Genomic DNA, 14,000 nt, shown 5'->3' on the forward strand with positions numbered 1-14,000 from the left:
AAACCAGCTTCTCTTCTCTTTTCTCTCCAATCTATCTCCAAGCATCCAACTTAACAATGTGAAATGAACAAAGAGTCACAAGGTGTTAATCTTCTGATATCATTTTTTCTTCTCTTTCTCTTATTGGACAGCAGAGGTTGAGCATCCAGATGGCGGCCTGCTCTCTGACTCCCTACCCCCCCATCCGCTCAGCTTACCCCCCCACCCGCTCATCCTACCTCCCCACCCTCTGGACCCGAGCCTGGCCCACGCCCTTCCGCCCGGTCTCCACGCCGACCACGACCTGCTGACATGCGGCCAGTGCCAGATGACCTTCCCGCTGGGCGACATCCTCCTCTTCATCGAGCACAAGAAGAAACAGTGCCAGACGCCGCTGCTGGCCAATGGCTGCTACGATAAGATCAACGACAGGGGAGGAGGAGGAGGAGGAAGTCCGACTCTGCAGAGCCTTCATCACCACGCCCAGCGGTTGGAGCTGAGGAAGGTGTTGGAGCCGGTGGAGATCGGCATCCAGGTGACACCGGAGGAGGAGGAGGAGGTGGAGGGAGTGAGGGGAGGAGGCGAAAGGGGAGCGAGGACGCCCATCAAAGGAATTTGCCCCAAGCAGGAGAACACACCGGCAGGTAGGCATGACAAACACACACTCTGTGAAAGTAGTTCTGCTTCATTTTGAGAGCAAGATGAGAAATAATATCAATCTTATTATCTGTGTCTTTATCAGCAGAAGTAAGGACAATAACTAATACCTCGAAAACATGAACAGAAATGTAAAATAACAAAAATGAGTGCTTTTAGGGGTGGGAACTATTTCCTAAAAAAGCCATCTGCTGAGTTCTCTTAACGGATTGGGCTAAAAATACATTTGAAATGGAGAGAATGATATTATTATTACTCACTGTAGAAATTCATTCGCCAAACAGAACATCTACCGATGTTTTTGTGCTGGGCGGGTGTTCATTTTGGACCCTGCTTCTAGCACCTCTATGCAGGGTCTCCGTCTATAGTATGGATTGCTTGATACTGTTGGTAAGCTCAGGTTTCGGGGTCTGTACAGGCACGATGGTGGTACCAATCCTGACAACTTCTTGGTGACAAAGACTTCGGGCCACACAGCTGTTGTTTGCTTCTAATAAATAGCGCCCCACAAAACCACACAATTGTATATATTTTATTACATTTCTCTTTGTGTACACATTAGACATACTAACCCCGAGCTAGGTTAGCTGTTTCCCCTTGCTTTGAGTCTTCATGCTAAGCTAGGCTATCTACATCTTGTGTCAAGATTCATACTTAAAGCACAGACGTGAGATTGGTCATTCTTCTTATCTCACTTTCAGAAATAGGGTAATGAGCATTTTTCCAAAGAACTATTCCATAAGGAAGGAAGGAGGAGATAGAAGGAGGGATGGCAAGATGTTTTGGATAGTACCAATCATGCAGCTTTGTTGTCAACACTAAACCAAATATACACACAGAACTGTACCTCCACAGCCTTCATGAATGCATCCTGTTGAGACTTAGTCCATCCTCTCTAGCGAGAGCAAGTGAGGGAGAAAGAGAGATGTTCATTTCATTAGAAGGAGAGGACAACAGAGAGAGGGAGAGAGGAGAAAGAGGGGAGAGACAGGCACATTACCCACTCAAAGCCCTAAACCCCCTCAAGGACTCGGCTAGTTGAAACAAATTGTGCAAAACGTGACAGAGAGACTCACCCCGACTTTCATGGAGAAATCCGGCCTAAGCCATCTGCTTAAAAAGGTGAAAAGCTCATTAAAATTCAAATAAGCAAAAGAAGGAGGAAAAAAAAAACACGATGAGAGGAGAAGGAGAAGGAAAAAAAGACAGAGAAAGAGGGATTAAAAGTGGCTAGTTTCTTCCCCGTTCAGTGGGGTAAAGAGGCAGTTTAGCAGGAGAGCAGCTGCGGGGGGAAAAGCACCAGCAGTTATCTTTCAAACCAGTCAAGACACTCATAAAGAAGCCAGAGGGGAAGAGTAGAATATTTTTCCATTCACCTGTTTTCAAGTTCAAATTTGTGCATCAAAAACATGAGTGGAAACACTGAAAATTCGGTAAAAATCTTGAAATATTGGAAAAAAAAGTTTTAACACTTGGGGGAGGTGGAAAGGTTGATAAACGGTAAATGCAACTAATCACCAAGTGTCAGGCTTTCCATCACTGTTACTGAGTTGGAGGGTTGTCCGATGTTCCCCTAACCCTGACCTTTTAAATTACGTCATCTTGTTGTGCCTTTCTTCTGACTGGAGAATTAGCACCACCTACTGCTTGTCTCAATGAACCAACTGCTAACATTTACATAATAGTACTTTCATTAACTCCTTTCTAAAAGTCAGCTTGTACAACTGGAACTCACCACCTCAGTGCTTGATGGCAGGTACTCGCCAACAACCAGCAGGTGCTAAAATGAACCACGAGTCCCCTAACCCAAACCCTAACTTTTTATAGATGACAGCATGTAGAAAAAGAACATTTCTCTAAGTTGACATGTGGTATGTTGCAGACGAAATAAGACACACAGCTGTTCATTATCCAGTGCTGTTAGGGTTGGCTTCTTTTCTTGTAGCCAGTAGGTCTGTTTGGATATGACGACACAGTCAATCTTAATGCTTACCATTCGCTCTCATAGGGTGTAGGTAATATCAAGTCCACACTGGCAAGGTAAATTATGCATACCCTTCTTAGTTCGGACCAGCACTGTAGCCATTAAACCTTTCTAAGGTAGTCTATTTGTATGGCATCAGGAATAAAAAGACCAAATATAGATGTAATAAGTATTATCTGTCAGATGGAAATTAAAGGCGCACTATGCAGGATTTTTCAGTTGTTGTTTGTAAACATAACATTCAAAGTTGGCCCCTCCACCCCAGTCTAAAGTCTCTGCTCTCTGTCTATGTACATGTTGTCTTAGGTCACCACTGGGCCCACTGCATGACTTTCATTCATTTCCTGTAGAATTACCCTAACCCTAACCCTAACCACTGACCCAAAAATCTGGCCTTTCATCTGTAATTTTGTTTCTGAAAGTAGCCTATGACAGACCACCTCCGTCGAGTCAACTACAACCGCTTGCTTCCAAGTAGTAAGACAGTACAAGAATTCATCAAACAAGCACAACTTCGTCACTATGTCTACCATTTGTGCTGCTTCCTTTTGTCTATGTTGCAACATAGTCCCACAATTCCATTTATTGGCTGAGGAACTACACACCCACTGCCCAAAGGTTGAAGCCCAGCAAATATTGATGTGATAAATCATTTGACACAGCTGGTTTTAACAAATGATTCCAAAAACTCAAATCTGGCATTGCCAAATGTGTTGATTCCAAAGTGCGCAGTATGAATCATAATACGTTGTATGTTAGAAATGTATCATCAGATGAATATATCTTGCCAGTACCAATCAATAGCACGCCAATTCCAGGAAGTCTTTATAGGGTTCTATTTGTCTGCTGGAGTGCAGAAGCTAATTTCTTCCCATTCCTCAGATAGAACTCCTGCTTTGCTCTATTATTCTATTCATCAGTAGCACTGGACTAACCTTACAAGAAAAGGCTGGCATAGAGCCACATGAAAGGAAAGCACTCACAGGTAACACTCCTGACTCTGTTTCCCTATTTAGTGCGTTGGAGCAGGACACAGCTCTTCTGAACGTGTCAGCCTGCGGTTTGGCCTGCGCTGTAAAACACTGTGTTTGGGCCTGAACTTCATCAATATTTTACCAGGCTGTTACAACTGTGCCAGGCAGCTGCACAGTGCTGCCGTGGACAGCACAGCCACCTGAACCTTTAGAGAGCGCAGCACATAGGTCAGTAACTGCTCTGGCTTTACATTTAACACGACAACCTGAGCAAGTAGGAGGGTGCTAATAACTCTTAATACAATCCCAGAGTGTCTGCAGAGCCGCACTCAGGCGTGTGCACTAATTGATTGGCATTGGTCACGTTATTAGGTCGACATTATTCATATTTATGTGCATAAGTATATTCTTCCCCCCCTGCGTTTAAATGCTGGCAATATAACTAACTCTAATCCTCCTGTGAAATCAACTCCACATGTGCAGCGTTGGAAGGCTTGAAATTGTAATTGCACAATATTTCTTCATAACAGAACGCGCAATAATTTTCACATTAAAAGCAAAAACATATTAGCGGCTCAATTGGACGTGCACTGCGGCAACTGTAAACTATATTGCAGCAATAACATTTTATGTTTCAAAATTACCCTCGGTATTTCACAATTTCCACATGAAATATGTCCAACTAGCACCTTATTAACACGAGGAGAGGACAGAGGGGTTTATTAATTGAGCCGGAGTGTAATTTGGAGAGAACACGCTCAGCTCTGCTCATAATCACCGGGGGATTGAAATATGGCAGGTGGAATTTTCTCTTTTGTAAGTCAGACTGAGCTTTTTCCTCCAGTAGATTTTTACACCTTTCATTACCTGGTCAGGGAGTTTGAATGTCAGCTCCGAACACGACTGACGACAACGCTTCGTAATTGGCTCCCAGCAGGTCAAACTACTCGTTTATTCTCAAGCTTTTTCACTTCCATTTACCCGCCATGTGAAATGGAACACACACACACACACACACTTACATGAGCATCAAGCCAAGTTCTTTTTTTGTTTTGTTTTTTCACCCCCCTAAATTAGAAGATGTGTTCTTGCTCTGTGAGTGCTGGTGTTTTTTTTCCCTCTCCTCCATATCCATCTGCCAGGTAGCAGAGCAGAGACTGTAAAATGGAAATACAGGAGCAGAGAGCTTTTTTCAGTCTGTGAGAACAGTTGCAGCGGTTGTAGTCTTTAATTCACACCATCCTGTGTTGTTTTCGTGTTGTTCTGACCACTCCATAGCTGATTTCACAGGCGACAGACAGGAAGGTTCGTGATAACTGTCACATACATGTTTGCATCAGCTGACATTTTGAGAAAAGACTCATTTTGATTTACAGTTGAACCAAAACCTTCAGATCTATGTAAAGCTTCCAAATCAATCCACTTATGCATTTTCTTTAGAGAAATTTGATACTGATAACGTTGTGGTTTTCTCATATGAAACTAACAATTATCGTAGTTTCACTATATTGATGTCATTGACACAGTATAATGAAACTTTCATCTTATGGTAATCTGAACTAAAAGGAAATTTGCCAACAGGGGAAATAAATTGAATACAAATTTTGGTGCATTTAACTAAAAAAACAAAGAGACTATCTTTACTGACTTGTAGCAAAGAATGTGACTCACTTTGAAATGAGTGTCCTGATGACTTATTTCCTTTTATGATTTTTCACCTTTTGATCAGATATTCTCTCACTAACAGAAGTTAAGATTTGTTAGTTTTTGTAGCAGCCTCCACTCCTAATCCTGTCTCCTGGACATTAATGATAGCCATCAATGTAGTTGGTAGTCTGTAAATCACCACGGGTAAGAAACAAAACATGAAGAATATCTGAAACGACCATCTTATGACATGTATGCACACTCCCTTTAGGCCACTCGCAGCCCCCCCAAAAAGCTTTGATCTCACAAATCCATATCTGGGGAAAAGAGTAGATTTAACAAACAGCCTCTACTCCTCCTCTACCTGGACATCCATTCAGTTCCCACCAGCGATCTTCCTCCTCCACCACTTTCTTCTGCTTTCATTCACACGAACAGTACGTCATTTCATAATCCAAGTTAAAAAGAACAGCTGAATCACCTACAATTTGAAGTTATGACACAACCCCTGTCTGTGCTCCAAATGCTGAGTTGTAGCTTGAGATGAGTCAGCAGTTAGCTAGCTAAATTGGCAGTCTAATTTAGCAAAACAACAGGTAAGATAACTGCCTCAGAGTACACAGAGGAAGTACGCGGTTCAACACGTGTCGATTATAATCAACTGAAACTGCACACACCCATGCTGCTCGATGTTTCTTTTCTCTTCTGCCCTCCAACAGGTCAAATCTACATAATACTGTGTAAAAAATAGCACAACATGTTTACTGGAATCACCACAGGTTGTTATGGACCTCAAACCGCCAACAGGTGAAATGTGCCTGTACACCTGGCTTGACTACACTTCAGGCACTTGGCTATGATTTTTTTTTTTTTTTTGGCAGGTCATTCTCCTTTGCGGCTCTCTTTATAATTTAATTATGACTTGTCATAACTGTCAGATCACACACTCCGACAAACATTAAAGCATGAATGCCCACGTACATCTCACCCAGTGGCAGTTACAAAATGTAATGCTGTGTTTTTAATCTGGATTCACTAATCACTAATTTTAACAATATGGAGTGATACCCTTTAGATTCTGTTTATACTGTCAAAGATGATTTGAAATAACAGTTTCCACCACTCAAAATAATCTGAATCTGTATCTAATCTTAATCTGTAGAGGTCTCAAATTATTTTAACAAACACAGATGTTGATACAAATTGACTTTATATTGATGGACAGAGCTTTCTTGCTTCAACTTTTTAAATCAGTAAAAACACATTTAAGTGGATCAGTACGGACATGTTTTTTTCTTACTTTTTAGCAGTTCATCTTAGTCACAGGCACCTGCAGTTGTCTTCTCTTTGGGTCTCTTTGGGATTTAAACTGGCAACCTTCTGGTCACACACCATCGAGGCTCAATCAGGTTAGCTACAAATGCCACAGTGGTGGAATCCTGACAGTTTGGATTAGAAAAAAACAGAAGGAAAAGTCATTTATAACTGAAAGGCACACACACACACACACACACACACACACACACACACACACACACTCCTAGGATACCTGCATATCACTGAGGAGTGTTTAACACCACCTGACACAGTGCTGTGCAGCCCTTAAAGCCTTGTCAACTGGGGTTTAATTCAGATATTTAACTAAGTCCAGTTGGAGTAGAGAGGCACGCGCACACACACACACACACACACACACACACACACACACACACACAAAGGTAGTTTTGACTCTCATATGATGACACCTTTCTAATCTGACAGGGCCATTTGACAGGCTGTGCGCGTATATATGTATGTGTGTGTGTGTGTGTGTGTGTGTGTGTGTGTGTGCCAGCTGTCTCGCTCTACCTCTGCTTTCACACACTTTTTTTCCTGTCGTTTTTTTTTCTCCCCCAGCTGACTTTTTTTCGGTTTGTTCTGTGTCTCACTGTCTCTGTCTTTCACACACACACACACACACACACAGATGGTTACATGTGCACGTGTGTAAGTAGCTATATCTCTCCGTGTCTCCCTCTCACACACACTCACACACACACACACACACACACACACATGTGCCTTTAATTTGATTATGAGACACAACAGAGCATAATTAATACACATTATTTCAAACAGGATGTGTGATACATAAGCGGAGTAAGGAAATGAGAAAACACACATGATAAAAAAAAATAATTTTCAAGAGCGCGTGTTTGAGTCTTATGTAAACAGTATTCACATGGACACACACACAGGCTTCTTCAATAAATAATGACTGAGCACAGTGGTGTGTCCCTAAAATATTTACCATATGCTTATTTATCTTCCAAATGAAACTGAACAAAGACTTAACAAAGAGCTAGGGCACAGTGTCTGTGTGTGTGTGTGTGTGTGTGTGTGTGTGTGTGTGTGTGTGTGTTTGAGAGTGTGTGTGTGTTTGATATAACAGCCTGTACTTTAGAGGCATTACGGCGCCCGCTGCTCTTGTTTTTTTGCGTTGTTTCAATAAAGCTGGGAGGCCTCTCGGATGGAGCGCTGGCCTTTTTGAAGTGGTAATTACTCTGGTTTGTATCGCTGCTCGCTCGCTCGCTCTCCCCCCTCCGTCTCTGTCTACCTCTCTTCTCCTCTCTTGCCCTCCATATTCTTTGTGCTTTTGGCCAGTTTCAGTTTAGGTGTGTGTGTGTGTGTGTGTGTGTGTGTGTGTCAATGTTCACACAGTACAGCCCTGATGCATTTTTAATAGGCCTGTAAGGATGAAGATGGACACACACACACACACACACACACACACACACACACACACACACACACACACACACACACACACACACACACACACACACACACACAAATATATCTAGAAGTCAAGGAAACTACACTTGTTTTAGTTTTGAACTGTGTTAGGCAAGTTACATGAAAAATGACCATGAGTAACTATGGAGAGGTAATTACGTTACCTTACTAAGTACTCCACAGCATCATTAATTACATGTTGCTACTTTACATAACGTGCTCAAACGTACCTTGCAACATATTAAAGGCATCTAGTAGCCTACATCTTCATATCACCCTGTATTATTTTTATGTAGGGCTGTACTTCTCTATGTATTTTTAATGTGAACTAACTGTATTCATAGCTCCACGTACGAAAACGGTCACGTAACAAACACTGACACCGAATGTTTGGTCAACTTTGTAACATTTTTTGTGTATTTCTTGATTTAAATCAAAATGTGGCTGTTTTGAACTGTTGTCTATTCAAGTTGTGTTTAGAAAATATTTGAGATATTTAGCTACTTTTGTTAAACAAGGAACACGCTCATATTTCTCAAAGTAAGCTATTGAATAAAGGTGTCATATTGGCAATAATTTAGCATCAAAGTGTATAACATTAGCCAGTCCCACTGGTATTTAATGTTAGTAGAAACAGAAAACAAGAGCTGTTAGCCTTCAGGTGTCATTTTGACTTATTAGACAATCATTAACAGCTAGCTTAGCCACAGAAAAAAACATACATTGTCAAGACATGAGGCTAACCTGTGGCTAGCTAGCCAGCTAACAAGACAAAACAAACTGTAATTTGTAAGTCACTATAAATTGTAAATCTTTCTAATTTGCAGGAGCTGCTAGGTTCTTTCCTGTTACCGCCTGCAGCTACTTGCGCCAAGGTAAAATCCATCCCACACTGAACACACAGATGTAACTGATATTAACCCTACTGGCAAGACAGTAAACCAACAGCACCCCAAACTGTCACATTAACAGAGTGCTGTTGAGTTTAACAGGTGTAAAAAATGAATTTAACATTTAACAAGTTATTCAGTAATATATTACAGTCCAGTACATGTCTTAATTGTGTTTCACCAAAATTCATCATCCTCTCAATGGCTGATAGAAACTGGCCAATTTGACTACATACCACAACCAGTAGGTATTGTTGACTATAAAGCCAAGTTTACTAGCCAGTCTGGCGTCGAACTGCAGCTACCATGCAGACATCAAACCAGATTATATTTTGAGAGTCACCATGTTATGTTACCTTACACCCATTACACTCAAATTATCTGTATACATGCATAAATAGGTTTCTTCCCCACCACAACTTCCCTCACACACTCACCATGCTGCAGCCTGTTTTTGCACTTGCACACTTGTAACCATCCGGTCAGAAATAGATTGTCTGTAGCGTGGGAATTCTACTTAGTAGAAAGAAAAACCTGCTGCACTTTATATTTATTTGAAAAGATTGAAAAGATGTAATAAGGTTATGTAATCTGCTGCACTTTAGTCACACAAGCCATTCATTTGTATGTTATAGAACAGGTACAGTTTTTTAGATTTATTTATTTATTTGTTGCATGTTATTAATTATATGAAAGTGAAGAAAAGGCAGGTCAGGCTAAAAGAAATTGGAATCAGCCAAGAAAAATTGGTGCATCCCTACTCTGAACTTCAGATTTACTGTGTGTATATTTTTAGGGTGAGTGTGTGTGTTTGTGTGTGTGCGTGTGTGTGTGTGTGTGTGTGTGGGTGCGTGCCTCATTTTCTTCTTCCTTTCCTTCCTCCATCCACTTCTTCTAAATGACGCTCTACCTTTCCTCTGTAAATCCAGCATCCTGGACATAAACCAGACACCAAGAGCAAAAAAAAAAAAATACAACCGAGACATGAAGGCTGGAAAAGAGAGAGCAGGACAGAGAGACATACAGAGAGAGAGAGAGAGAGAGAGAGAGAGAGAGAGAGAGAGAGTTTTAGCCATTAATAGAGCATAAAAAGGCAAAGCGGCATCTCATGTGCTTCTTAGCATTTTCAAAATCCCTTTTTGCGATTTTCGCCTCGTCGCCTCTCTCTGCTGCGTTAATCACTTTGCATGCACTCATTTAAATATTAAATTTTTCTTTAATCATCAAAGCCAGTGAGCATCATGCATATTCATATCATCTTACCCCCCCCCACTACACCCCACCTCCACCCCCCCACTCCTCCATCCCTCCATCCCCTGGATCTCAGGTTCATTACTCTGCCGCACAGCCATTAGCAACTTCCCTAATCACACAGTTTACACACACACACACACCGTTACACACACACACAGCCCATGTATGTGCACACACACACACACACACACACACACACATACATACACAGCTAGCCACCAGCGCTAACCAGTGCTAATCCACTAACTAGACTAAAACACACAGGCATCCCTCCAGTCTAAACTGAGTGAGCAGACTTGTCATCCATCCCGGCTGCTAGATGGCTGGAGCTGGGAGTATTTGTCAAGAGGCTCGACGAAACCCTCATTTGCATAATGACTTTGTAGTTCTGCATTAATAAAATTTGCATATGAAGCCGTGTTAATTACTCCTGATCAGCCTTTTTTGCATTCATGCATGGTAATTTTCGGCGACTTGCGAAAATTGATGTCCTGGCGTCAGGGATGAGATTGGTGGAAGAGGCTCTGAGGTTGTGTGTGTGTGTGTGTGTGTTAGAATGAGGATGAAGGCAGGGTGGAGATGAAGGCGTGTGTGTGTGTGTGTGGAGGGGGGGTTATCAAGGCAAAATAGATGGCAGATTGGTACGGTTTGTTTTTCAGGCAGCGTCTCTCTTTCGATGTCTGGTCATAACTTTTATGAAATCTTCTTTAATTGTTGAGAGTAGAAGGAGAGGCTTTTCAGTAAAATCCCTTCCTAATTTTGTCATACAGCACACACACACCCACACACAGCAAAATACACGCACATACACACTCAGTCACACGTGCTCCCAGAGGTTGGCTGGCAGCCATTTGTGAATCTATTGTTTACTCTCAGTTCTTCATTTCAAACAGAGACTTTATTTTGCTTTCAGCTTCTCAAACTGTGCCGGGTTTGATCAAGATTGGATAATATTCACAGCATTTTAAAGATGATAATTAGGTTCTAATAAGAATATTATTCCACCCGCCCCCCCTTTCATACGCCTCTTTTTAGGAATGTGTGTGTGTGTGTGTGAGTGCTGTGAACATCATGATTTAAAAGCAGATTTCTTTTTTGATACAGCACCCCTCTAAATCAGATTTACTGCCATATGATTCACATTGTATTTAATCTACCTCTCGAGGACCCCTACAGGTCCCTGGACCCTACTTTGAAAACCACTCGGTTTAGCAGCTACCGAGACATGACGTCTGCTTTTGCTGTTTGGCTTTTAATAGCTTTGGAAAATCATCTTCCCTTTGATGAAAATGGCATCTAAGTGAGCGAAGGTTGATTTTAGAAGCTTTCCATTTATTTAAAGCTTTCCCCTCAAGGACAAGCTCATTTGAATTCCCCAACAGGGACGATCAGGTTTAACAAACCTCCTGCTAAACCCAGTTAGAGAGTTTTCTTCATGGTCCCCCCAGAGTTCAGGTATTTATTCATGGAATTTATTTGGGTTTTTTTTTTTACTTGTGGTTTTGGCACATGGCTTTGAATGTACCGTAAGGGTCATGTGTGATTTTCTTAAAAGTGCAAAAAAATCAAGAGCCTTGGTGAAAGGGAGAGAGAACGAACGTGTGTGTTTTTCTTGGTGGTCTCTGATTCATTTCAAATGCAACAACAGAATTAAAGCCAGAAGCTATTAGCAGCGTGGAGAGTCCGGGGAGCCGGCCAACGCAAAGGCATTTCCAACCGGATGGACATGAATCACACAGGCAGCCGTGAATAAAGGTTTTTTAAGTGGTAATATTGAAGATTCCTGTTTTTTGTTTGTTTTTGCTCCCATTTTAAGCGAGAGGCACTCATGAGAGCTCTCTGTTCTGCTCTGCATGTCCTGCTGATCACCTGTCAATCAAACAGCGTGAAGTCTGTTATCTTTATAGGTGCTGGAATTGGTGCCTTTTATTTTTTTGTGTTGTCTTTTTAGCTATGGTAGCTATAGTTGTCAATGCTAACCCTCTAGCTCTCTCTGTTTTCAGTTTTTTAATCTACTGAAAATGTGATGTGATAATGTTCTGTGTTATAGTAAAGAGTAAGAAAAGAGTTAGCTTTTTTGAGCTAGCATGAGCTCCCATCATCTCTTTAATTTGGAAAACTTTCTAAAGAATGAAATTAAGAAAAGATGTTCTTACTATCTATATAATGAATTTGTGTATATTATTGCACTCGCTAGCTGAATTTAACCTTTTGTCATTTTTTTTATTTTTTTAAAGATTTTGTTGGCATAGACACCTTTATTTATCAGTATATAGACAGGAAACATGGGAGAGAGGGGGGGGGTGTGACATGCAGCAAAGGACCTCCGATCGAGATTCGAACCGGGGTCGGCTGCATATATGGTATGCGCTCTAACCACTCGACCACCTGCGCGCCCCCTTTTGTCATTTTTTAAAAACAAAATAAGTATTAGCATTAGCATGTTAAAATACAAAAACAGACTGTCGAAAAGTTCAAAATCCCTATACTGTGGATGAATAGTATCTTAACCTGTTCAAGTGCACTTACTCTTCAAATTTGAACCTAGTGTCATGTTTATGAAACAAAATAAGCATTAGCATTAGCATGTATTGGCATTAGCATACAAAAAGACTGTGAAAAGCTAAATATCCCCTAAAATTGAGTACTTTTACATGTTTAAGTGCAATTTTGATGCAATTTAAAAGCAGATGCAAATTTTACACACCCTATGTTAAAGATGATGATTTTATTATTAGGTAAATGTGACAAAAAGACTCACCAGAAAAGACATTTAATAAGATCCTAATAAAAATTAGCCAAACTGACATCTACTCTCATGAGAATATCACCTTAAATGTCATCAGAGCTGTAATAATCGCTCGGAGGGAAATGTAATCTCTGAATAAAATATAGGTGCCTTGGTGAATAATCCCTCTGTGGATGGGAGAGGCTTTCATATATAGCGTGTTGGCTTTTGTGACTCTGAGCGATCAGATCAGACGATAAAAGCAGCGAGGTGTAGTTTGTTTCCAATTGTGTCCCTGAGCGAGGAGCTGTTGTCAGGCAGGTAGTATGTGAAAGTGAATAGAGAGAGGAGAAAAGCTTGAAGGAGGTTGATTGGGAAGCTTTGTGGAGGTGACAATAGCTGGATGCAAAGCTATACTTCCTCTCTGTATTCATCTGGACTCGCTGATGATGATATTTCAGGACGAAGGCCCTCCAGGAAAGGCTGCACCCCGCACTCATTCTGAATGCCATTGTACGCTATGTAGGCTGCAGCCTGTGTGTGTGTGTGTGTGTGTTCAAGTGTGTGTGTTTACAGAGAAGCTGCCTGCCGCTTCCAGTTTTCTCTCAGTGTATGTGTGTGTGTGCACATTTATTTTTGCGTGGATGTGCACGTCTGTGTTTACGCTGCCGTTTTTCTCTGAGCTAATTTGAAATGTGTGTGTTTATGCTGTATTGTGTCTGAGCAATTTTGTGTGTGTGTGTGTTTACTCAGCAATTTGTGAACGTGAAATGTCTGTAAGCGTGTATGTGTGCAAAAATGGGTTTTTTCTCTTAAGTTTGTTGAACATTTCTTGGGAGGCAGATCCAGTCTTGTGTTTACAGATGGATTACTGTATTTTTAGATGACACACACACACACACACACACACACACACACACACACACACACAGACGCTCCATATGATAATTTCTTACAGTGACCCTACACATCTACCCAGTGATCCTCATATAGGCATTTTCCAAAATACTCTAAGATTTATACTTAGTCACAGAATGATGGTGGGTGTCATATTCTGGCATAACTAAGTATAAAAAGAACATACCATATGCAGTTAAAGTAATAATTCACAA

General features: G+C 41.2%; 1 protein-coding gene across 2 annotated transcripts in view; it reads left to right on the top strand.

The window, feature by feature from the left end:
* The window catches only part of bcl11ba (BCL11 transcription factor B a), a 46,130-nt gene that overhangs the window by 10,111 nt on the left and 22,019 nt on the right, over window positions 1–14,000 (top strand). The window contains exons 2-3 of one of the 2 annotated variants that reach the window (XM_053335455.1): window positions 132–623; window positions 8,844–8,891. In XM_053335455.1, the coding sequence (XP_053191430.1) occupies window positions 132–623; window positions 8,844–8,891 (540 nt within the window). The remainder of the gene's footprint in view (window positions 1–131; window positions 624–8,843; window positions 8,892–14,000) is intronic. The other variant, XM_053335456.1, reaches the window with a different exon arrangement.

This window comes from Scomber japonicus, chromosome 16, assembly GCF_027409825.1.
Source record: "Scomber japonicus isolate fScoJap1 chromosome 16, fScoJap1.pri, whole genome shotgun sequence".
Lineage (NCBI taxonomy): Eukaryota > Metazoa > Chordata > Actinopteri > Scombriformes > Scombridae > Scomber > Scomber japonicus.